The sequence below is a fragment of the Apostichopus japonicus genome, chromosome 16 (genome assembly GCF_037975245.1).
Source record: "Apostichopus japonicus isolate 1M-3 chromosome 16, ASM3797524v1, whole genome shotgun sequence".
Lineage (NCBI taxonomy): Eukaryota > Metazoa > Echinodermata > Holothuroidea > Aspidochirotida > Stichopodidae > Apostichopus > Apostichopus japonicus.
In genome coordinates this window covers 10,834,756-10,862,314 of record NC_092576.1, presented here as the reverse complement: position 1 = coordinate 10,862,314, position 27,559 = coordinate 10,834,756, and the positions used below count along the sequence as shown (strand labels likewise).

At 37.6% G+C, this 27,559-nt stretch overlaps 2 protein-coding genes across 2 annotated transcripts in view; one reads left to right on the top strand and one right to left on the bottom strand.

Moving 5' to 3' along the window:
• The window catches only part of LOC139983426 (uncharacterized), a 67,217-nt gene that overhangs the window by 38,480 nt on the left and 1,178 nt on the right, over positions 1-27,559 (bottom strand). The gene's annotated exons all lie outside the window — the stretch shown is intronic.
• LOC139983028 (uncharacterized) lies at positions 12,297-17,035 on the top strand. The gene is made up of 3 exons (XM_071996349.1): positions 12,297-12,748; positions 14,949-15,049; positions 15,931-17,035. Exons 1-3 carry the CDS (start codon positions 12,471-12,473, stop codon positions 16,131-16,133), a joined length of 582 nt encoding a protein of 193 aa, XP_071852450.1. The 5' UTR covers positions 12,297-12,470; the 3' UTR covers positions 16,134-17,035.

The window sequence follows — 27,559 nt, the reverse complement described above, 5'->3', positions numbered from 1 at the left end:
TGTACATTATTGTTTCCCAACCCGGTTACATTCTGACCAAGGCCGTAATTTTGAGATTGAAGTGATCCAACATCTTTGCAAGATTGCAGGAATAAGAAAGTCCAGGACAACACCCTATCACCACCAAGGCAACCCAATCTGTGAGAGATTTAATTGCACCCTTCTTGACATGTTAGGTACCCTGTCTGAAGAGAAGAAAGCAAACTGGAAAGAGTTTGTACTGGGTACAAATGATGATGCTGATCAAGACACAGTCAATGAAGAAAATCTCTACGAACCACATGACATAGGTTATGAAATACCGGAATTATCAAGTGTTTCAACTCAGTTTGACAATTCTTTGACAACACATGATATAAACTTCACTCACTCTATACCATGTGAATAACAACGCTACTAAACACTCAGGTACTGGAGTACGCACCTTATTTCCTCATGTTTGGTAGAAATCCGATCCCCCCATCGGATGTAGCAATGTAACACCCTAAAACAGTAATATCCACAAGAATTCACCATAAAAGTATGCGGAGCAACTACGAGAAAAACTAGAATTTGCTCACCAACTAGCTGCAAAACACTCCACAGAGAGAGCGCAACACAACAAACACGTATATGACTCCAAGGCTAATGGAACTGAGCTTGAACCAGAAGACAGAGTACTAGTGAAGAATGTGCACCCCGGAAGTAAACACAAGCTAGCTGATCGTTGGGGTCAAGAGGTTTACAAAGTTTTAAGGAGAATTAACCCTAACCCTGATATACCTGTGTATGTGGTAGAGCAAGAGTACACTGCACAGAAACCTATTGCTACCTGTTCCAGAATCGATGAATACATGTGACCCCCCAGAAACCCCAAAGAAACCGGTCCCGAGACCAGACAATGTTACCATGATAAACCCTTAGTTGACGTTACAGAGGATAGTGATACAGATGATCAGCCATCCTGGTATACAGTTGTAACAAGGCCTGTACCAGCAAGAAGTTCAAGAGCTTTTTTAACCCCTGAAGAGGTTCCCAGAATATTTAAGGAACAAGAAGTGACTACTCCGCATGCTACATTGGAAGAGGCGGAGCCCAACGTTAGTTTGGAAGAGAGAAGAATCCCAGTGGAGTCAGAAGCTGTTACCCCACCGACAGAGACACCGCCTATACCGGCACCCCGATCCCCAAAGACTAAGACTAAGTCCACTCCAACAGGCCCTCTGTGGGATCGCGAGTACGGCACGCAGTACAACCAACTAGACGATCGGCAAGATTGGCAGCACGGCGCAAAGGTGTGTCACATGCTCACATAGCAAACCAATGCAAGGTTTCTAGCCCCTCCTGGGAAGAGAAAACTAATTTTTTATTGTCATGTAGGGATCTCCCAAAGGAGTTTTCTGAGGCTATTTGCTCTTTGGTAGCCAATGTTTAATTGTTGCAGATGAAACGATATGATCTGTTAGTATTTGTCGTTTACAGTATACCACACTGGAAACAGATCTGCAAAGACGTGTTGAGTAAATACAGTAACTTACAATTCACTACATTTATTTTCATATGATTACAAGGTCATATTTAGTTTTGTGTGTTGAAACCAATAGTAACAATTACTTATTCCTTTTCTGACAAACTATTTGTGGTTGAGTTATCCACTTATTTCTATTGTACATAATGTGAAGTAAAGAAACTAATTGTTTATATTTCTTCTGTGAAAATTTAAAGAAGGAAACCTGTCCTTCTTGGTTGAAACAGTGAATGTTATGGTGGGATACAGTCCTATTTAGTGCAAGGATTATTAACAGTTTTGTCATATTGATTGCATTTTGCACAGTTTGCTCTCAAGATTGTCTATGAGTGTCATGAATTGATTTATTACCAACTAAAAAAAGAAGTGTTTTATTTCACTAAGTGTTTTGAAAAAAAGTCACAGGTCGTGGTGACTTGTTTTAAGGTGAAATGTCAGGAGCCATTTCCAGAGGCAGGGGGAAAGTGTAACCAGAGCATAACCTGGTTAATGTTATGTAAAATTATCATTTTCTTTTATTTTCCTACTTTTGTTTTTTATCCATTTAATCACTTTCTTTCATTTTTTTTTGTTCTTTTCGTTTTTATTCATTTGACAATGAATAACCTTTACTTGGTAGATTTATGAGTTCCCTTAAGTTTCACTGTTATTGGTAACTACTACATGGCAACAGTTAGTGGTCGGGTGGCTCTGTGCGACCTGTCTTTTTCTTAAGCTAAGTAGTTGTTTTGTGTGGTCCCATTTTCTAGGAATATATGAATGGCTCCAAGAGTCTATCCCTTTTCAGAACTTTGGGTTAAACATACAATTTTTTTACTCCTTTTTGGTTAGATAGGAATGTTTTAACATCATAGCAAGTCATGTAAAATGTCAAAAAAGATGTAGGTCTAATTTCCACGAACATCACAGAAAACATTTATTACTAAACAAAACACACAAACCAATAACAGCTGCAATGCAGTTCCTCAAGGGTAATTACACAATAAAAAATACAACAGAATGGGTTAAGTCACTTATGAAATAGTGTTGGCATATTTTACAAGATACTAATATTTCAACCATGAAAGACTTCACCCATCTTTCCGACATTTCACAGGCAGATTTACATGAAGCCCTCTCTCTGTTGACTTCAAAGGAAACAATATTCTTGCAAAGACAGCCAAATGAATGCTGGGTTAATAATTACAACCCAGATCTGCTGAGGTGTTGGAATGCAAATATGGATATGTATTAAATCCATACAGCTGTATTATGTACATTGTATCCTACATTATTAAAGGTGAAAGAGAGATGGGAACATTGCTATAGATGGCTCAAGAAGATGCACGCAATGGTAACATAGATACTATGTCGCTTGGGAACAGCTTATTTGAATCATAGGGGGATTTCTATTATGGAAGCTGTGTAAAGAGTAACAGGCATGAGACTGAAAGTTTCCTCCCGTAAAGTAGTTTATGTACCAACAGATGCAGATGCACATCAGATTACCTTGCCTTTGTCAGTTTTGCGAACAAAACCAAATAAAGTGAGGATATATGGGTAACAAATATAATGAAAAATACCTCAGCAGACCAAAGTCACTGCACTTTCAGAACAGGTGTTTAGCCACATTTGCTTCCGAATGCATTTTCAGCAGTTCCAGAAAGAAACAAGTATGCAGTGCCCTAGACAATGATTTAGGTTTCGTTCTTGAACGGACAAAAAAGTGTGCAGTTGTACGTTACAACAGAACTAGAATGGAAAACAATCCAGAAAAGTACTACCAGGGATTATTAAGGTTATATCTACCTCATACCAAAAAAGAGTTGCGTAATGATGCATCTCTAACCTACGAAGAATATTTTCAGATGGGAACTGTTCACTATAACCATGGAATCAAACCAGTCAAAGACATAGTCGGATCCATTATGAAAAACTTTGAAAAACATGGTAAAGACTTAGATGAGGCATGGGAACTTGGTTCTGAAACAACACCACAAGGTAATGATGCATGGTGTGATACCGAGGTACTGGGTACAAATGATGATGCTCATCAAGACATAGTCAATGAAGAAAATCTCTACGAACCACATGACATAGGTTATGAAATACCGGAATTATCAAGTATTTCAACTCAGTTTGACAATTCTTTGAAAACACATAATATAAACTTCACTCACTCTATACCATGTGAATACCAACCAAAGGAAACTATTCCGATACATCACTAGCTTGTGTTACCAAAAAATCAACGATCGCAACACAACGCCATTCCATATATTTTTGACTGGTGGTGCAGGCACAGGTTAATCTCTACTCATAGAATGCATAAACCATCAGGCGGAAAAGATATTTAGAACTAATTCGCCTTCGGCAGCCAGTGTCACTGTTCTTCTCCTTGCATTCGGTAATGTCAGTATACTAGCTGTAGGTGATTTTTATCAGTTGCCTCCAATAAATGGCAAACCACTATTTGATGTTGATCCAGGTTATTAAGGCTACCCTCTACGATGGTTCAAAACTGAAGACCCTCACCCAAGAGACAACTGTGATGATAACAAACTATAAAATGAAGACAGATAAATCAATAAAAATCACCACTACAACCAAAGTCTTCAAATGTGCCAAGATAGATGTTGAACAACGCTACGAAGACATGGCAAAAGACCTTATCAACCCTGCACCTAAGAAAGTGCAATCAATCAAACAGATCAAAGTTTCACCAACAAAAACCTTAACTTCTATTGAAGGCAAAATTTTCAGGGTAAGTACTATCATCTGCTCACAAACTTATATTACTATTTAATTTTAAAACCGTAACTTAATTTCACTTAATACATGAACAGTTGTTGTACAGTACCCAGTGGCACATCAGTACAAGGTCTGGTGATTTCAGTGATTTGGCTCTCAGCCAGATCACCTAATCCTAAACATTCATAGCTGCATTCTGCAGTAAAACATGACAATATTTTAGCCACTACCACAAACACAAATTGTCCCCCAAATTGCCCTATAAACTGGACTAGACAATCTCATGCCTAATCACAGGTAGGTATTTCTGTTTTGTAGGTTACTTTACCGAAGGCAGACAAGAACGATAGCCTAGATGCAGTCAAGTTGGTAGTAACAATGCTCTTGTAGATGTGTGTGTGTGTAATAAACATGACAAATAAACCTTGTTTTTGGTGAAGATTTTATTTACTACCAACATTGTATGGCATCCAACTACATACAGTTAAAACAAAGACATAATTGCTAAAAAACCTCACCATATGCATGTATCGCCACAATTGCGCCTCATTTTTGAAGGAATAACAAAGTCATTTGAATTTCTGGTTATATCTGAACAGATCAGCACACCACCAGAATATGAAGCAGCTATCGACATTAGTGCGAGTTGTCACGAGTGACAACAACTTCAGCATACTGTGTTCTACTGGCGATGACACTACAGAGTATTCTATAACGGATGTCATCAAGAAACAAATAATGGGATTGCCATCAGCAGCATTGCTCCATGATGTGGAAGAAGCCTTGACACTGGAACTCCCGATGACAGTAGCTGTCATCATGTGCAGAAATGCAACTTTAGGTTTGGCACCAGTGGCAGAAAAACTTCTGGATTCAGACTCATAAAAAGTTACACTGAGTTGGTCAACCGCACATTCTTTCCCAAGTAATATCTACCTCATCAAAGCGAAGGCAACGCACAATCTGCAAGGCAAATGTGCTGGGTACGTGTGCTGGTTTATGTAGCCCTGTCCAGTGTTGAAGAAACTAAACACGTCGGCTCCCACATTGAATACTCATTTCACGTTTGACTGTTTACTTGTTTCAGGATTTTATTTCATTTTTCTTGTAGAATAAATTTAGATTAAGTTTCTTTGATTAACTTCCTTCCTTTTTATTCTTCAGTATTTGTCAAAAGAATTCTGTTAGAGTGCCACTGTAAAAAAAGCAAATTAATGGAAAAACAGCAAAAAAGGGGAAAGCTAGTAGTAACTTTAGACCCGGGTAATGAGAGTGACGGATACCCATGTACTCGCTGCAAACACTAGTGGAAGCTAAATTTATGTTAACTTACAATTCCTACTATCCAATTACATTCCATTTTATAGTTCCAGTCACTTCATAAGCTGCCCAAATATACCATATATACACATCACCTTGACATATTTCACTAGTTATGTTATATGACCCACACTTTTGCACTAATGATTATGCACAGTTCAACCATATCTTAATTCCAACATCTTTAGTAAGCTTACAAAACTATAAACTATTGTCACAAGGCTGTCATATTTATAATATCACTTCAGCAACAATTGTTCAGTAAATTATCACCCTAAGATGCCTCTCCTACAGCATACAATGGGTGATCAATAATTGTGGGTATAGTGCTCAGAGTCATATTTTCAAGACATTAGAGCCATCCAGAGGTCTTTTGATGTCATTGTGTGAAAAAGCATGCTTCTACTTCACCATTAAACGATTTTGATATATAAGTTGTATCCTCAAAAGACAACTCCTTTAGCATCAGCACTTACCTTCCTTTTATTCTTGCATAGAGTGGTATAGCAGTATTCAGTAGTTTCAACTATAAAACTCTTTGTCTCAAGCATTCCAAATATTCAACAACTTCCTCAGTCTCACCAACTTTTCATCTTATCTCTCATTTTTGGTTTCGATGACAATGGTAACCTCTTTAGTCATGTATGTGAATGGGTGTGTATGTGTGAGTGTGTATGGGTTTATGTTAACATGTCTCATGAATACAGTATAAGGTATGTAGGTGTACCACATTGGGGCAATGAAACCTATTGTTCTTGGTTAAGGTAAAAGGTCATTTGGGGTCAGCAGGTCTCAAATGAACCTTGTAAACATGGTATTCCAAGGAGGGAAGCTTTGATTAATTTCATAGTAAGTTTGTATGTGTACTAAACGTGAGTACACGACGCTTATTGTTTCTAATAGAGGCCATAGGTCGTCATTCGGCGTCAACAGCTCAAATTGTGAAAAGCTTGTAAACACGATATCACAATGAGAGGAGCCCGGATTAATCTCATATTGTGTGTATTGGCCTGTTATATACATAAAGCCTATTGCTTTTTACAAAGGTCATTTGGAGTCCCTAGGGTCAAATTACGAAAGACTGTTTCAATGACTTATCAGGGATGATTTGACAGATCAAGTATTTGTATCATCCTGGCTATAGCCTACAGTGTGTTTCATTTATATTCTGTAAGATTATTTATGTTACATCATCAAAACATGAATGCAGTTTCGCATTCTCGTCATAAAATGTTCAGCATGATAGCTTCATGAATAGTATATATTCTATGAAAAGCATTAAGTTTTGTTAAACAATACTGATATGGTGTAAACTACCGCACCATTGTTGCTCTTGCCATAGTATTGTGTATGAACATTTAACAACTTTTTTTTTAGTCTCAATATCTACATTGACCTTTCAAAACTGTTCAAGTAAACATGCAAACTATTTAACGACAGACAAATAAATACGCTAATCCACTTTCCTCATACTATTTCTGTTACTTGTCTATACATATTAATTGTTATCAATACTCATGGGCAGAGTGGTTCCGAAATTTCGTTACCGCATTTCTAGTTCATTGTTGTATTAGGTTAACTTATATTGTCAGTACAACAATAACCAATGACAATTCCGTGTGCTCAATGCACGGTCACACATGCAGCTATTTATAGCTCAATGGGTCACCGAATGTATCAAAATGATGTTAAATATGTCTAGTACAGCAAATTTCATTCATCTGAACCACCCTCAACCCCATCTCCGATTCGACCCAGCCAGTCTAGCTCGATGATTAGCGTCAACGTGTCTGTAACAGCTATGACGTCACGCGTACAGGCGGGAATTCTTTTGATACATTTTGGTCGGCTATTGCCGTTGGCTTTCCCGGAAACTTGGCTACAGTGCAGCATGCAGTCACATGACCCAAGTTGGCGCGCGATGTCAGAACGTCCAGTACATGCTGCGCTGTTGTATACATTATGATTGATCCATAGAAATTGATTAGGACAGAACGCTGACACAGTGTATTGCCGTGTGTTTTTGCAGTGAAGCCTTGAAAATTAGTGAGGGCGCTTTCTGTGTACGGCAAAAAACAGATCATCTGTACGTCTCCATACATACAGTGTGTATTCTACTCTGAAAGTGAATTTCTTTTGACCCGTTTTTTTCGAAAGATTTTTTGTACTTTACACAACAGAGACATGCTATAACGAACAGAGTGGTATTTTACTTCTGACCAAAGAACCAACTTTAAAAAACATGCTTTCGCCTGTAATGACTCGAGCAAGTGGAGCGACAAATCGAAGTTACAATGCACTAACGTTAGGCGTAACGCAGCAAATACCATTGACATTGTTATAGGCCTAGTTCCTAAATCCCACAGCCTAGACTACAGTACTAGCACTACTGTAGGCCTAGTATGTATTCAGGTGGACCAACATTGCAACTTAAATCTTGGACAGTGTCTAATGTGTTGGGAAATGATCGCCTAATGGAAAGAGAGTTCCATAATAGAACTATTGTAGGTTGAACTTTCTCCAAAATCTTCATTATCAGGTGATATCTCTGCAGATAGTGTTCAGCAAGTAACTCTGGAGACAAATTATTTCTTGGAAGGAGTCACCCACAGTTTGTGTCATAACGAGATTAAGTAAGTTGTTGTACTTACTAATTTTGAGATTTCTGATGTTTTTTCTCCAGACCCAAGTCGAGGAATTCTGAATTGCAGTGGGAACAATTAACTTATAATGCTACTGTGTGGATTTATGTGGAAAAACTAGCTATTTTGTGAATCAAAGATTGAAAGAGCTGGATGGGATCTGGAGTAAAATAGTAATCCATCAGCAAGTCTTGTTAGAAATGAATTCACTGTGATGAAGGAATGTTATTACATGTTGCTATGGTACGTGAAGTTCCTGAACAACAAATCACTGAACTGGACAGCTCTGAAAACACTTGATGATGGCACTATTAATCCTATTATGTCCTTGCATCTTAGCAACAGTGAATACCTTTGCACATTCACAGCAGAATATGGTCACAGATGGATTCAAGTAATGATTCTGCACATTTTAAAAATAACATGGTGGTACCCATTTTTATCATCATTAAGATTTGAAAATAATTTTTGTCTGTTCACCATCTGTGAGAATATTAACATAGAAATCGAACCTACAGTACTTTCAACAATATCCGTGATAACATGGGCGGATACAGAGGATAGGTTTCAGTGGTCCCCCTTTGCGTCTGTTCTGTTCAAACAATGCTATCTTGTATGTCTATCTCCTTTTATCACATGTATATTAATCACCCCTAGTGAAACAATCAGTCCTGTCTATTACTCCTCTCACTGGTAAGATAACATTAAGTCGTAGAAAGGGTCAGAGGTTATCACTACTTAGAGCTGTTTGTTTCTGTGGTCACTCACATCCTGGTAGTAGTAGAGAGAAGAAGTCTAATAGATTAGAAAACAGTGTAATTTTGTGTGTTGACTTATTTTGCAATAATCCTCGGAACATTATAGACCCCCGCCCTTGTTTTATGCAACTTTTAATGACTGGAATGTGTCATTTCTGGTATCTGGGAGGCTCATTGCAAACATTTTTCTTTCTTGTATTATTTTAGTGCTCCACTTGCATAATGTCATAGTTGTCCCTGGAAAATGCTATGGAAAAGCAACCCATCTCCCCTTCCAACACATAGCTACTTTGTGTAATACTTCCATATTAGTCTGTGCATGCAATTTCAAATTAAGGTTAATATTGTAAAGTGGGTAGTAGTTTATGCAGGATAACGTATCCCACCTTATCAAGTGAGAGTAAATACAGTTTGATCGATGTCTACATTTAGTCACAGTCATCAAAGGACTGAGATGCTGGCACGAGTAGTGGCTTGAGTATTGTTTTTACGTTTTACGTCTGGCTAGGCTGAGCAGGCAATTGGCCTACCTCAAAACTCAGATATATGGCTATAGTATATACTGCTTATATGCCCTTTTGCCACAATTTACAGTGTTGGGAATACGTTGCAAATGGAGAATGCATTTGAATATTGCTAAACTAGACTGAAATATTCTAAGCTTAAGCTATGACCTAGGTTAACCTAAGTTACACCAGGGCAACATAGGCCTAGCCTAAGTTAGGGTAGCCTATGTCCTTTGTATTGAAGTGTTAGTGATAGGCTAAGCCCAGGATATAACAGTCATCCCATGTTATTCTGGTACGTGGATCTATCGTTAGGGATACAGTTTTAAGTAAAATGAGGTTGTGATCATTTTTGTTATTAGGTTGTTGTCCTATCGCATCCTAATTAGGGACAACCGTAGCCGATATAGGGGTCTGGGCTTACTTCATCCGGGTCCCGTGAATAACAATAAAACAGATTAGCAGACGACAAATAGTCAATTATTTTAGATTTCTTTGTTATTGCTTCTACTCTATTGCTTCCTAAGAATTGCAAAGTGAAACTACAGTGCAGTCTATATATTACCCTTTTAGAAAATGGCTGAATTTGGAAAGGCATAATTCAGGTTTCTTTCAAATTATACGTTTTGATTAGCTCCCATCAATAGTGAAGCAGGGCAGAAATGCACACCTGTAAAATATGCAATACACTATCAGCTACTATCCGCAGATATGTTGATCATTTGAGTTCCCATAGGAATATACCTCGATTGAGATGTCCATGTTGTTTTGTTAATTGTGGCTATACCCTTTCAACTTTTGCTGCAATGAAGATTCATGCGACTAGGTATCATTGCCATCTTCAAAAGCTAACATCAGTTGCAGCACAACTTCAGTCAGTTAACCTGTCATTGATTTGTACGTATGAAATCTGTCATAAAGAACTCACAGATCTGTCCAAATATTTCGCACACTTAAAAGCACATATAAGAAAAGAATACGCTGTATCTTGTCCATGTAAGAAGTGCAAAAAGGATTTTTCAAAAACCAGTTCATTTACAGCACATTTGTCACGTTATCACAGAAACTGGGGAGCTGTAAACATTTTGGATAAATACAAACTTTCTGCTCGTGAACTTTGCTCTTTGGATCAAGATATACCCCTAGACACAGACTACTTTGATATGTCTACAGAGACTGATAGATTTGTCAGTGAAACTGACATAAGCTGTGATTTCGAAAACAGTAACAATTGCCAAGGAAACAGGAAGCAGGTCAGTCTAAGCTTCAATTTCAACAAACTTTTGCCTTGTTTCTTCTGAAACTTCAGGCAAAACAACTTGTTCCATCACAAAAAATTCAAATGATTGTTGAGGAGCTTCAAACAGTTCACAGTTTATGTCAACAAGATCAGGTTTTGAAAATTACTCAAAAATTGAGAGATGAGCGTTCAACAGAAGAACGTATCAAATGTTTAGCCGATCATATGAATGAGATGGATGCATGGATTGCTATTGATAGTTGCAAAGGAATACTCAGAAAAAATACTGTAGAAAAGAGTACTATAAATCAGCATTCAAGTTTGTTGCTCCAATTGCAATATCACTGGGGAGAGATTCAGCACAAAAAATGCATTACTATCATTACATTCCCACCAAGGAGAGCATTCAATTACTCCTTTCTGGTGATTTTGTGTTGGGACAATGTCAAAGTAGGCATCAAAGTGAAGACTCATCTGTTCTTATTGGCAAAGTGGATGGTAGTCTTTAAAAAAATAGTTTGTTTCAAAAATGTGAAAGATCTTTGTCCATCATTCTCTATCAAGACTCATTTGAATTTGTAAACCCACTTGGGTCGGCAAGAAAAAAACACAAAATACTAGTAATGTACTTTACACTTGGAAACATCCAACCTGAGGGCAGATCTGTTGTTATTGCAATGCAGCTTGTGTTTTTGTGTAAAGAAGTTGATTTTAAGGTCTTTGGGCAGCAGAAGGTTTTTGCGAGAGTAATAAATGATTTGAAAACATTAGAGGAATTGGAATAGAAACAAGTGACGGGGTGGTCTGGAAAGGTGCTCTGTCTTGTATATTAGGGGATAATTTAGGTTCCCATTGTACTGGGGGTTTCATTGAGAGTTTTTCAGGAACTTACATGTGCCGCTACTGTTTAATAACTTCACATGAATTCAAATGTAACGCACCATATGCTGTTGGGAAGCCTAGAACCAAAGCGGAGTATGATTCTTGCATTGCACACCTTGAAGATCATGAAGAAAATCATCATCAAGGAATTAAATTTAGTTCATGTTTAATTCTTTGAGGTATTTTCATGTGTGTGCACTTGGATTGCCACCATGCCTGGGGCACGACTTGTTTGAAGGGGTTCTTGATTACGATGTAGCCATGTTTATTCAACACTGGATTAAACAAAAACATTGGTTCACATATACAGAATTGAATATAATGTTGGTACAGTTTAAATTTCAAGGACGCGATGCAAACAATAAACCTGCAGTTGTAAGTTTATCAGGTAACCGCTTAAGTGGTCATGCCGTTAAAACCTGGAACCATTTGAGACTTCTTTGAATTATTTTGAGTGCATATTTTAAGATCGTAATGGCCTTGTATGGAGAATCTTTCTTCTTTTACGGGAAATTGTTGAGTATGCGTGTTCTCCAAAGATTTCACATGAGCAACTAGCATATTTAAAGGCGATATCGCTCGTAGACTTTTTTTTGAGGGCGCTGGCATTATCGAGGTTCAGCGAGGTTTACTGGGACCCCGAAAACTCACGTGACCTCGGTGGCAAATTTAGATCAGTGAATAGCACAGGCAAGCGTATGCGTAACAAGCCCGTACCCATGCACACATCACATAATGTTATAACACAGCATTTCAGATTACTGTACTGTTTACCGCAAAGGATTTTCGTACGCGATAGTTTGTTGTTTGTGTGCCTTTTGAGTAAAGAATACTGTACGATTTTCGTACAAATACATTCGATTAGACTAGAGTATAGTGACAATAATGGAAAAGGGATCAGGGCAAGGAGAATCAGGCGAAAGAAAACGGCCTTATCCTGGAACGAGCGTAGGTTCAAGTGGAGGAAGGCCTTTGTTGCATGGACCTGACAAAAACAACAGTGCAAAGGAACAACAGCGACGAAGAGATGCCACGAAGATCTATCTTCTACGTTCCTATGTAAACTGGCAAATGGAGAAAGAACTCTACAAACGTGTCCATGATTTGACTTCTGTTAGCAACGTAGATATCGCAGACCATTTGCTTCAGGATCACACAAAAAGGTAATGATTTGCTAAGCTAGGCTAAAACTGTATAGGGTAATACTAGTACATAGTAGTACTACAGGGTATTGTCCTAGGTAACTGTCAGTATTGCGAAGTACAGAATACTGCGAAGTTCGGACACCCCTAAGAAATACACGATTTCACCATGATAACCTACAAGCAAAAGCCAATATCACTAAAAATTAGGAAGCTACAGTTATTTCCTCTCCAAAATGACCCGTGCGCAAGTATGTACGTTCATATTTGTCAATAAAATGAAGAAGTTTATGGGGTATTTTAAGGCTTAGGTGTTCGAACTTCGCAGTGTCTATGCTATTGTATTTGTAACATACATGATTTGATGAGCCTAGGCTTTGTAACTGAGCCTACCATTCATTATTTTTCCAATGGACCTAGCGTATGCTAACCTTATCATACTTATCCTAGCACAAAATAGTAGTAAGTTGTATTACTGAGTCATCATCATCACTGCTTGTGAATGCTTGTCATGAAGATACTGTATAGGCCGTGGCTATTCTTACAACTAGTCATAACAATAATTTATAAACTATTCTTACGACAAAGGCGAATTCAAGCGCAGTAAAGTAAATAAAGCAACTGCGCATGTAGTAGGGGTAACCCTAACCCTAAACATAACCCTTAACCTCAATCCTAACCCTAACCGGAAATTATTGTTACTCCTCGTCGTAAAATAGTTGTTTTTGCCTCAACAACTTGATGGAAATATAATTTCTAACCACTAGGCCTAGGTGATCTGTTCATCCCCACCCCCTCCAGGTTCTAAATTGTTATCAGCTGTACTTGTTTGAAGAATAATTCTTGTGAATGAGCATTTGAAAGAAAAGTATTAAGTATGAAGCCTCACCTATGACCAGTCATAATTAACTAGGCATATAACATAGGACTAAGGCCTATAGTATTAGTAATAAGTATCTGAATTTAGTGTTCATAGTAACTGTATCCCTAATTTTGTAATATGCACCAGTGAGGAAGGCCTACTGTGCTGTACAAGTACAACCACATGGACCTGCAATTTTTCCTATAAAAATAATGCATCTACATAAATACTTTAGAATCACTCCTGATTCACATGTTTCCACAACGCTGCGCATGCAACTAGACCTTAGGTTTTTCTAAGGTCAGCCACAGCCAGCATATATGCAATCAAGTTTTAATGGTTCATTTGGGCAACACGGTGTTATACTGTTATCTACTGACTGTCTGTCCAATATTCCAGCAATCATGTGTACATTTTTGTGTTTGGGATTTTTGAAGGAACCCAACTGCTATGCAAGAAATTAGGTAAATTAGCCTCACAAATTGAGGGACCATATTAGTACATATAGCTATACCTTTATAAACCTTTATATAGCCATGCCTGGAGGTAAGAAAGTACCAGTCTTTTTTTGTGTAGGCCTGATGCTCATACTTTATGATGCTGTGCTAAGTTATCATATTTTTTATATAAAGTCAGTACTATGCTTGTTTTTGTTCAGCTTCTTGTGAATGATCTGATGTTAAGTGTTCAAAAATTATAATATCTATTACATTTGGTGGCTGAAACTATCTCTTGTGGAGTGTAATCTAGCGTTAATGGTAGTCTGAAATCAAGCTATTCATGTAAACAGGAATTTTTCACAATGGTGGGCTTATGTCATGGAGTAAGCTAGCATCTCAATTCTCACCCATGAAACCAACTGCTCACATAAACAGGAAGTTTACACAGTAGGTAAATAATGAGTGTACATCAAACTTTGATCAAAAGACTGGACATCTTTTAGCGATATGAAACCAATCAGTTCACTAAGACAGGAAGTTTACATAGTAAATTGTACATTGACATGTGAGCTCAAGTTGTTGGGCAAGCAGTTGGGCAACACAAAATTATCCTTACAATTCTTGAAAGGTACCACGGTTTATGGATATAATGAAGAAGAGTATGAAAGAATATCTCATCCTTATCTGGGTTTAAATCAATGTGGGTTAACAATATGTTATTATTAAAATCTACCTAAGTGTTTGTTTGTTACTTTTCTCTTTCATATTTTTTCTTGGGTAGGTATGATAAAAACATGTATGTTTGTAATGATTTGGTCATTACCAGATTCATTACGCATACAATTAAGCTTGGGGTGTACAGTAAAATTACTATTTCAGTTATATGATTTACGGACATTTTTTTTGTTTCATTGAACAGGTTTCAAATGCATCTTTTCCGGAAAGATGCCGAAAGTCAAACAGAGGCATTCTCAGCAGCTGTCACCACAGAAAGATCAGTTGACACTCAGAAAGGAGAAGGTAAATTTATATGTTTATCTTGCATGAATTACAGACTGGAAGAGCAGTGCTAATCTTATATCTGATCTGATGTGATCAGAAAAATAATACAATTTCATTCTCATTAAATTCCAAAAGAAAAGAAAAAAAATGGTACCATATTGCTCATCCACTAAAAAGCATACATGTGTATGAGAATTTATAAAAAGTAAGTGGGCCTGATATTATCAGGATCTTCTTTAGAGGCAAACTGACTAGTAACAGGAAATTCAAGAGACACAATAGAGCCTGGAACAGAGAGGACATGGTGAACACAAAGGAAGAAGTTAATGGTGTATTGAACAAAAGGAGTCAGTGAAAGCAGAGGTATTTAGATAAACTGTGGAGTACAAAGCGAGGATTAAGTAAGGAGAGAGAGCGAATAAACTATAGCAGAATACAGAGATGGAGCAGGATAAAGTTAGTCATGTCCTTCCCAGATATTGAGCCCATTCAGTTGAATGGTGCTAGGGCATTCCGTCCACTCCCTCTATCTCTGCTGTGGTGTACTATGTCTGAGATGGTTAGTCTACGAATTCAGTTACCTGTTGGGACATGTCTTAAATGGTATGATTGGGGAGCTGAAAGTGTTCCCCTACTGGAGTCTCCATTTTCATGGTATTGACCTGTGACTAGAACTGCTTCTTGAGGGTGGTTTTGGTTTCACCAAGTTACTTGTTACTTCAATATCTTCTACTTCAATGTCCTCTAAACTCAATGACACCATTTAAATTGAAATATCAGTTTCCAGTGCTGCATAAGTGTGATAAGTTCTAAACAAAAGTATATTTTTAGTCACAGCCATAGAAGCTATAGCAGGATACTTGCAATCTAGTAACTATTGTTTTATGTAACCTCTACAGATACTTCTGATCCAGTTACTTCAACACCTCTCAAGAAGCCATCTGCCAATGTTCTGTCCAATGTCACCAGTAGGATTAGATATGGAGCAGCATTGGAGAGAAACCTCAGACTATACGAATACACACTGCCACATTCACATGATCCTGAACAAAATAGATCATACATATGGCAGGGGCAAGCACTGTTCCCAGACTTTTGTTGACAGGTTGTGCGACATTCACAAACGTTGGATTAGCAGCTATTGATACATCTGCATCACCAGATTGAGATAAATTGCTTTCGTCCATTTTGTTCGATAGTAGCTATGACTGTGAATCAGGAGCTTGGCCACCCTCTAAGTCAAGGTGGGCAAGGTTGGGGAAATTCAATCAAGGAGTAACAATCAGAGAATGACCAGCTTTGTATTATTGTATATAGGCCTACACGCACAACGTGTATAAATATCTGTATAGGTTTATTTATACTGGTGTTCATTTCCGTTGCCAGGAGGGGATATGATTTGAACGTGGGGGAGGGTGTGTTGGGTGGGGAGGGGGTCCCCTTTGAAGTGTTCAAACGATGCTACATTTTACATCTATCTTCTTGAATCACATGTATATTAAACACCCCTATAGACACGATCAATCAGTCCTGTCTCTCACCTCCTCTCATGCACTGGTGTATTTATATCCTGGCAAGATAACAGTTAGGCATAGCAAGGGTCAGAGGTCATCACAACTTAAAGAGTTGTGTGAGTCCCTGTGGTCTCTTACATCCTAGTAGCAGTAGAGAGAAGAAGCCTAATAGATCAGAAACCATAATCATCTTCTGTTGTGTCTTATTTTCCAGCATCCTTGAAACATTATATCCTTCCCCTTTGATTTCTTGATGTCATAAAGCTGTATTTATGTGGTGCATTATTTAATTCCAGTATTTAGACTGTATATTCTTCTTGTGTATTTGACAGTATCCCAGTGATCTCCATTTTCTGCTCTTGGTTTTCTTTTCTCTGTACTTTCATATCATATCTATCTCTACCCATAGCCTCCATCTCCACATTTTCTTTACTTTCTTCCTTCATCTGTCTTTCACTCTTTCTTTTTTGACCTCTTTCCTCCCATCTGTTTACCCTGTATGCTTTAGTTTGCCGACTCCCCCACCCACATCTCACCCCCCCCCAAAAAAGGTTGACAAGTCTCCCCGTGCTAGTCCCAAGCTAAACACCCTCGTTGTGGTGACCGTTCACTATACTTGCGGATCAAATGGAAAGCCCCGATAACCCCCACCCCTTACTTCCCAGTGTCATGAATCGGCAAATGGAAGATTATTCTGAGTTGTTCGTGATCGTTCAATGATCTTATAGTCAGGCATAGGCCTAAATGGTTCTCTTTGTCCTACATTGCCGTCGAAGTTTGAAATGAATTAATCGTGCTAGGAACTTCCGGGCAATGTTTAATTTTCTGTGGCAAGAAAAAAAAGGCTCCCCCCCCCCACCAGTGTCCCTCCTGGTTGACTAGAGCCTGTACGCATATATGGTCACACAATAGTATAGATAAGTAAAATCCATGCAGACAGCTAGTATTTTTTGCCTTCAAATTCAATCCAATTTCAGTTAAAGTTTCGAGTTGTAATACGAGTCAGTCGTGATGAGGTGCCCCATGGTGGGGCTGGGTAACCCAAGCTCGTTGCCGAGTTTTTGGCATTTCGTTGGGAGCCGTTCGGAACAAGAAGCAGGATAGTCAATTCTGGATAACAGTTAGCTGGAAAGCAATAAACTGACGTGAATTAGAAAAAAAAAAAATTGTTTTTGCTTTGACGGCCGATGTTCAGAGAGTCACTTTTCAATGGAATTAACTACTAATTTATTGTTCATGTACTTACTCCCCTTTTGCCAATCCTTTCTCACAAGGGTGGAGCCGCCCCTCATGGCAACGTATTTTCCTTCCCTTTCCGTTCAAGTTTCGTTATTTTTAATTCGGGTCAAAGGGGTGCAAGGACAGGGTTTACGTGCACCGGTTAGGAGGATGGGGTGCAGCTAGGGCAAGTGCTCTGTGATCGCCTATAGGAACCGTTGCCAGGAGTCCAAAAATAATTAAATATACATATTTATCTATATATGGTTTATGACATAAAATGCTTTGACTTTCCCTCCTGATATATAACTAAAATTTATCTATAAAATACAATGTAAGTTGTGACTGTGTCTATGTATAATTAATACCTAAATTGGCTGAAATACCAATTGTTCACACACGTATCAGACATAAAGTTCACTATTAGTTTCTTGAGCTGTGAAAGAATGTCGACTCGCGACTTCGGTTACAACATTTCAAATACTTTACTCAGGTTAGTACAAGACTGGCGCATTTGTAAAGGTTTGAAATACAATGTTTTTTTTACAGTAAAATAGCATTAGGTTACTGTATTTCTATAGGCTAAACTTCTGATATTCGATAGAGCATAAAGCATGCAGAGCTTTCCAAATCAGTGAATCAACTACAAAACCAGGGCATCCGAACAGTTCGGACTTCGACTGCTCACCATGTAGGCCTAAAAGAGTAAAAGCAGGGAATTGCTGGAGTAGCAGCTCCCTGGTGAAACTATTACACCTATACTGTACAGCCCACTAGTTGTGAAAAGTTCTGAACGTAAAACAAACCACAGTTTTTTTTTGTTTATCACACAACACACACGAAAACGCGGCGTAATAATTTACCGCATAGACTACTACCTATAGCTCCGTGATACTATTCTGACCAGGGAGTTGTTCCATAACAACTCCCCTGTACTGACACTGCCACAGACAAGAAACTATGCAGGAATTTCGCCAAGGCCACCGCTTCAGGTAACCAAACCCGTTTATTGCTTACTAGCCGTAAATACGGGATTGCTAAGATATTACGAGACAACAGCGACGAACCGGTAGGGGATAGTATTGATATTATTTTTGCATCGGGTGGTGTGAAGGACAGAATTTACGAGGAAATTACGAGCGATCCCACCTTTAAGGGTGATAATGGAGGAATACTTGACTGAGCGAAAACGTCTCTTTGCTGATACTCCCCTCAGACCAAAACATCATTTCCTGAGCCACTACCAAGATTTAATTATTAAGTTTGGACCATGAATGAGAGTGTGGACTCTACGGTTCGAAAGTAAGCGCTCCTATTTCAAACGTTGTGCCAGATCTTCACAAAATTTCATCAATGTTACACAGTCTTTAGCAAATCAACACCAGTACTTTCAAGCTTATAACAGCTCAGGGAAAATATTTCCTGATAGATTGGTTATTGAAAATGCCACATCCCTCAACATAGAATGTTTCATGCCTGAAATAAAGCTTGCTTTGCAGGCAGCAAATTGCTAAGATTGATGATTCTGTGACAGAGTTAAGATGTTTGGCACTTCTTACCAGAGGGGTTTCTTTGTAATATGTCAGTGTTCTGATACATGCTTTTCAAGTCTTAAATTGGGTTGCATTTTGTTTGTAGTTGTTGAAAGCCAAACTATTGTGTACCTTGTCGTAAAGATTTACAGCGCATCATTCAATCACAACACTCGAGTGTACTGTTTTGCAGCTTTTGAATATAGTGTCTTGTGTGCAGATTTCTAAGCTTGCTGATTATTTTCCATCGTCGGCATATTTTGTGAGAGGAAGGCTTTTGCTTTCACTAAGCATAAGCCATTAGCTGCAGTGCTTGTATAGTCCTGCAAGTGGCAAATTATGTTTTTAAAAGACTTTTTTTAACAGTGTACTCCTCGCACGGTAATTCCTTTAAACTTTAAGACTGACCTCTCGTATTACTGGATTACTGGTACAATAAATAAACAACAGGGGTAGACTACTTCCTTGAGACTGCCCAAGATAACGAAAGGTATCTGTGAATACTGCACGTAATAACCAGAAAGCTGTAAACACCGCATTTCTTAATGGTGGTGTTCACAACAGAATGGGGTCATTACTGACGTTGTCTGGTAGGCTATGTTATTGAACCGTATGTATACATTTTGCACTTGCTTAAGATACTCATTTTTGCCAAGAAAATACAAGTAATCTATATTAACTGAATGGTAACATGGCATGTTCAACAGAAGTCAAGGATACAGGTTTTGTAGAACCTACAGGAGGACATCCTGACACACACACAATCATGATTGCATAGATTCTTTGAGCCTCTAGCAAGGAATAAAAAATAATTTATTTGAAGATAGATGTTTGATAAGACTGGAAGTATGATATGTAGTGAATAACTTTAGTAAAAAAACTTTGCACATGAATATGTTTCACTTTGCATTTGCACAGCTGTCTTTTGCATATAGTTTCAAAATGAAGAAGTGGAAAACCGTGTCCAATGGAACAGTAATAGTTTGTGAAAACGAATGTTTAATCTGATTATACAGATGACCAAATAACAGGGGCTACTTTTATAAAAACAAATAACTTCTGGTCATGAGCAAACTTAAACTTGGTTCTGCCCCTTTATGAAGCGATTTGTTTCATTTGAATCTTTTTCAACTTGAAAAATAAATTAGGTATGCAAGTAGCCACATGTCTATCAATGCTTCGGAGCTCCCATTTACAAATGTCTCTATAATGTAGTGGTAACCTTTGTGTGGCCTCCTGTTACCACAATATAATGTAGGAATTGCTAGAAACTCTGCATCTGGATCATGAAAGAATGAAATTGGTATTCTATTCTCACCTGGAGCTATATTTATTACATGACTTGAATCATATTCAAAAGTGTATCAATATTGCCTTCCTCTTGATCGTCGTTTATATTTAATCAAAAGATTCAGAATCAATATTTTCCTGCTCAGGTTCATCATCTGGTGCAGTACATAATTGTCCAATTTCATCTGAAATAACTTTTAGCCATTCGTGATCGACTTATATCTTTAATTCTTTGAAAACAGAACCATTGTAACCAACCAATGAAGTCCTTCCATTACTTTCAACGGTCTTACATTCTCTACATAAACATTAGATATATATGCCAGTCTTCTTTTCAGCTTAACTGGTACAGTTTCAGATGCAGTTAAGTGTCTTGGCAAATTAGTAACTGTTTGCATAATATCGACTGGAACATAAACAGCATTTCCTCTCAAAGACATTTTCCCACCCCTTGGAAGTTCTCTCAATTGCATAAAAGGAATACGTGAAGATAGTAATGTCTCTTCTAGATTACATAAATTAAGCTGTTCTGGTTTATCATGAAATCCTCCATGGTGCGCAATAGACCATCTTGGAATTGTTCCTGCTTTCATATAATTTCGACAGGTGTGACAGACCCACTCTTGATTTCGGATAGATAAATACCCAGTAGTGCATTCATTAAGAAGGCTTGGTCGTATACCTGAAACTTTTGTACTGGCTAACAGAATGTCTAAACTATGCTTGCCGACAACGTGTACAAACATAACTTGATCCATGCTTTAGTTTGGCTTTAAACATGTCATGAGGCTATATATTGACTTTTTATTTATTGGCAAAGGTTTTTTAATATTTCCATTACCATGTTTGACAAATGGTTGAGTGCAGCTTGTAGTTTGTTCATTGCAGGATTTGTGAGGCTTCGATTTTCCCAGTTCACTTGTTTTTTTGTATTTGCTTTGCTTTTAGTTGTGGTGTTATCTGAAGTTTGTATACAGCTTCTAGTTTTCTCATTGCACGATTTCCGAGGCTTTGACTTTTGTAGTTGACCTTTATGTGAGGTTTTTTGGCCTTTAGTCGTACTTGAAAAAACAGTTAAAAACTATCCTTTTGAGAAATATCACAGTTAGACCCTTTATATGGGAGCGCATTTAAACATTGCCTTGTGCTCTGGATACCTGCGCTATATAAAAACAGTTATTATTATGCCAAGCCTATTTTTTGTTTTAAATTATTCTCACAGCGCTTAGACTTGGGTACCTGTCGTGAACTATTAGATTTATATTTACTTTTGTTTGCAAATCTTTTGGCTTTCAATTTTGCTGATGAAATTTTATTCTTAGTTAAGGCCTGCGTCCTACATTTATACAGTCGTTGATGGTTATCTCTATCTTTCCTCAAATGCTGTGTATTACTGCCATGTGTAGTACTGTCAGTAGGTGTTCTACTTAGTTGGTGCGAATTTTGGTAACGAAAATAAGATGATAATGACTTAAAGCCAAACATGTCAATTGATCCTGAAGAAGTATGCATGACAGATTGTATTGAAATTGGTTTTATCTCTATAATGGTTGAAGAACATTGCCATTATCAGCAAGCAATCCATGATTAGTTCTACTGCGTGAATCAAGTACCCCATATGTATCATTTGATTGTTTCAATATTGCTATCATATATTCTCCAAGAACCATAACATTAGTATCAGATACACACAATGCATGTTGAACAATAATATCAATGGGTTTTAAATAGATTCAGACCATGAATCAGCAATTGAAAACTTCCATATATACTTGGGAAAAATATTAGATTGTGTTTGATGTTATCAAGTGATACTTGGGATGGAAAATCATCTGTACTTAAATATTGGGAAATATCAAGGCGATTTGTGAGTATTAATCTTTCCCTTATTAATATGTACAACTTGTCACCTTCTCGTAAGATTCTATCAATATGAAAGGTAGTTATAACTTATTATATTATGATGAAAACAAGAGCAATGAGAGCATTGCAAGAACATTGTCTTCCAGCTGTGTACTCTGAGAACTGCATGTCTCCCTGATGAAATGTACCCATCACCTAGAGTAGGAACTTCAAGAGATGTTCGTGTCCGCCATTGTGTAGATGTTGTAATGGGGTTTTCTTCGTTCAACCTTCCTGCACGTGACCTCCTAGATTTGCGGGGCATTATGTTTGATATTAGTTATTTGGACATTTTTGTTCAGATTATATGTAATATAGCTGTTTTGGATATTAGTGTGGCCTATGAAAAACCTGTGTACAAGCTGTAATGAGTTATTGTTATTAAGTATTAGTTATCTGAATGTAAAAGATTATATGACTGTTGGAGATTTTACTTTTGGCTATGGAAAACTATGTTCCTTTGCTGTTGCTATGAAAATTATGTTGATTGTCCAAACTATTGCAATGGAACAAAATTTAGATTGAAAAGTGACAAAACTTGCTCCAATTTTGAATGGCTTATTCAAAACTGTTCAAACTTGTATAAAACCAGCAGTTCACTAACACTGAACTAACCAAACTATTTAAAATCAGACTTTTTAAAACTAAACAAACTTGAGCAATACACAAACTTTGAAATAAGAGTCAGAGGGGAGTAGGGATAGTGGCTACGATTGCTTCGTTCTCAAGAACGTAGCCATTTAAGAACCCAGCCACCTACCAGCCACCTAGGCCTACAGGGTGCAGGTATTGTGGCGGGGTATTAATGCAACTAGGCCTAGCTGGAGCCTTTATTACATATATTAGAACTGGTAGGTATTTATTTTTCCCATACTGAAATATTACAAAACTTTGAATGCAAAGTGTGCTTGAGCGCGCGTGCACGACGAAGGGTTACATATTCCGTCGAGTTGACAGCCTCAAAAGTCGAAATGGAAGATCTACTCAAGAGCTGAGGGTTGTTTGTTCCCGACATAATTCAGTTTATGAAAGGTAATCATTAAGGGGAAGGGATTGAAGTAATCGGGATAAACTGGGACGATTCTTTCACACAATTTTCATCAACATTTTGTACTCCTATGCTAGGCCTAGTATAGAGCCTATACAGTAGTGTAGCCTATCACAGTGACAAAAGAATACCTGTATACCGACGTACGTACTATATGCCTAGCCTAGATTACGTATTAAGCGAGTCCTACTCCTAGGCTAGTTAAGGTTAAGTGTGGAGTTCGAACTTCCAATAACCTTTTCTATCCTTATAATAAGCCTATGGTGATCCGTGGTTGAAATCGTGGGCTTATGTTTACAATGTGTATCGTTTTTATTATGCTACAGTGGCAAGCTACAGTAGCTTCAGCATATTACGGTAATTTCTTAGTGTTTATTGTAGATAATATAGAAACTGTAGGTCAAAGGACAATAAATTAAGTCAGCAGAGGTCAAACAATGACCTTTAACCATATTACCTCAGGAACAACCAGGTTGATGATGTTAAGTATGTTCTGTATATTTCCCATATTGAATACAGGATCAATATCTTTCTTTGAATGGGAGGGGGGTCTCCCAGCTACTTACCTACCCTATTGTTTCTAACCTGATGACTTGAATTTGGTATTTACTTCCCGATAGACTATTATATTACAACAACCATTGATTTTGAGGTTTTTATGCTTTGCTAAATTTGGCATTTTGGTTTTCACTTGCAGAGGAAAAGGACAACCTGTCATTGCTCATGTTACCACTTATTTTTGGGACCAGGAGCAAGGCCAAAACTGGAGGACGATCAGCGGCAACAGATCATGCTTCATCATTTATTGAATTAAAAAGGGTATGTCTCAATGCATTATTCATATCAGCTGCTGACTTTGCTTGTAATCAGCTAGGGTTTGAATCTCGTAATCCAAGAATCAGTGGTTCAAATCCCGGCTACATTGTGTCCTTAGGCAAGGCACTCTATCTTGATGGCCTCACTCCACTCAGGTGAAAATGTGAACTTGCGAGGAACCTGAGCAAAACCCTGTGTGGACTACAAAGACTGCAGCAACTTACTCTCCAGGATTGTTGGAGAATTGTGACTGGCTCCACTGATCTGTAAAACCCTTTAAGCTGTATTTTCATCATTATTGTTATTGTTGCTGTTCTTCTTTTTTTTGTTCTTGTTCTTGTTATTCTTGTCGTTGTCGTTGGTGGTAGTAGTAGTATTAGTATCAGTAGTATTAGGTGTAGTATTGCTATTGTTGGACATTGGATTGTGCAAAATCCCTGAGTTCAAAACCAGCATGTACCCATTGTGATCTACATTTATATTTCGAATGGTAAGGAGGTGCCAACTAATGCCCTACGACAATCTTCTTGTTCACTTAGATGATCTTAAGTCAGTTAAGTCTCTCCAATCTAATTCTACATATGAATCAGTGGTGTGCTGGTATCATCCTACTGGTTAGACATATCAATAGGGAGCGTTTCCATTTTTAATTTATACTACAAGTTCAATAACATATTTGTGATATGCATAAAGTAAATGGTTTGGCTGTAATATAGAACACACCAGAAATAAATAAATTTGAACATGGAATACTAAAAGCTACTCTTCATTGCTTCTATTGGTTTCACATGAGCACACCCATTTGCCTTCATACTTACAGGGAATAAGCAGTGAATGAAGATCTCAGCCTTTCATCCTTGGGTTTTACTCAGACTTCAAGCTGACACCATCATAAGTGTTTGCTATCTTGGAGAGGCACGCAGTGAGCGTGCAGACACTCTCTGAAGGAGTCGACATCTGCTATAAAGCACACTACATATTCAACTTGCAGTACCAGCACCACTGCCGAAATGTTTGGGATTTCATTGAAAGTTGCATATATAAACAATCAGGAATGAAGTATCTTTCCTCCTCCATCCGGTCTTTCAGAGCTTTCATGAAGAATGCTGCCAGTCTTTACACAGTTTATCACCTGGCTCGGAGCCTTTTTTCCTCGAGGTATCATAATGGGATACATATCCAAAGCCCTAATACCGCTGATTCAAACGTTGACACAAATTACAAGGTGTCTAGAAATTCATTTTTGAAGCATGCATTTATCATGGAATTGGGTAAAAAAGTGGATGATACGAGTATATGTAGGTTACATTTGTGTAATGAACGTGCTGAAATGGGCAGTTGCAGTGATTTCCGGCTAATTAAGGAACTATTTAGCTACTGTAGCACTTAAGTTAAGATATTTCGCAGAACTAGTCCATAGGAATTTTTATGTACAACTGAACATCTAGATTTGAACTTACTCTGTAATTGTATTCACTTAAATTAAAATGACAACATTATTAAAAACACCCATGAAAGGCAGAGCTTCATGCACAATGCGACTGCAAATGTTTTTTTGAAACTTACTCTTGATTTGCACCACCAATTAAAATTCTTCCACCAACTACTGTGTGATGAGCTAGTGTACAATGAACTGACATACTTGTGCTCTTTCTATCCACTATTTTTACATATGTAGAATAGACCCTTCCCCTTCCTCCATCTCAATGTAATGAACTTGCAAACATTCCCTTAGCCTGTGTTACCTTGTATATTTGGAAACTAAAAGGAAACTGAACAGTGTGCCTTACGTGACTAATTTGCATAAGAATATCAGTATAAAATGCATATCAATTAAATTTTACCTTGAAGTTATTCCTCAATGTGTCCTTTTCAGATATAATAGGCACCTTAGCAGATTTCTCTCAATGCTTCACAGGATTTATTGATTTCCTCCAAAAAGTTTAAATTCTTCATTTCTCTGCGTGAATTACGTGACAAATGTTGAGGGCGATATAATTCGCAATGGGAAAGCATTAATGTTTCGCAGTGGTGACAGAATTTATTTTGGGTTTACAAAGTTCAGGAACTATAGGCTTCTGACTTAACTACAGACTTGTACTGAACATGATATTGAAAACAAGTGTAAAATTTCGCTCTGATTTGTGTCTTACGTCACATGGAATGGCCCTAAAGAATGTTATCAGTTTTTATATCATATGAACATTGTATAGCTTGCTTCACAGCACAGAAATTAGCATAGCAATATATCAAAATTTGCGGATCTTTGTTTTAATTATCATGAAGAACATTTTGAAAGACATTTTTTGGCCAGCCCTCATATATCCTTTAATACCATTATTCATTTGAACAAAAGTTTAAAAGTGTTCCATTCATGTTCATCTAAAAAGACTTTTTCCTATTCAACAATTTAAAGATGGCTAGTTATGTAGTAATCATTTTGTGGAAAATGTTTTGCCAATATCATTAGATTGTGGAAGACAATTGTTCAAGTGCAAAAAGAATTGCTCTAAATTTTGTAAATTCAACTTTGTACATGGTTCCACATAATTATTAATTAATTAATGATGAGTTTAAAAGACTCCAAAGGTAATAAGTGATTAGCCTGGGTCAGAAAACATAGGTCCTAACATAGATCTAGAGAGGGAGTGAGTCTGACCACAGCAAATTTCCATTTCCTAAACAAGAAAAGACAGCAAGGGCAGTACTGGGCTGAAGGCAGTAAGCATTTAGGTACAAGAACATTGCTGACAACCTGTTTTGCTTCCTGTTTAACTATAGTATGGAGCTTTACACCCCTTGATTGCAGCCCATTTTGATCCACCCTTGCATTGGTTAAATATTAATTTTAACCAGTACACTTTCATACATGGGTACTCCAGAAATGGAGGGTGTATATGTGCTTTTGATCCACATTACTGAAACTTTTGGGGTTAAACTTAAGTGAAAAGGTTAATATATTAATGCAAAGTTGGTGTATGATGTACAAGGAGGATTGTAGTTCTCATGGCAAGGAATCACAAAGCCATTGGCATTTTTTCCATAAAATTGGGATTCTTAAGAAAATTGAGGCCACAAATGTTAATGTCACTTTAGGGAAAGTTGTTTTCAGATCAAAATGAGTTTCCAAGGAATGTGCGTGAACCCTACATAAATGAAACATATGGCTTCGTTAATTAATTTATTTCAGTTCATACCCTTGTTTCAA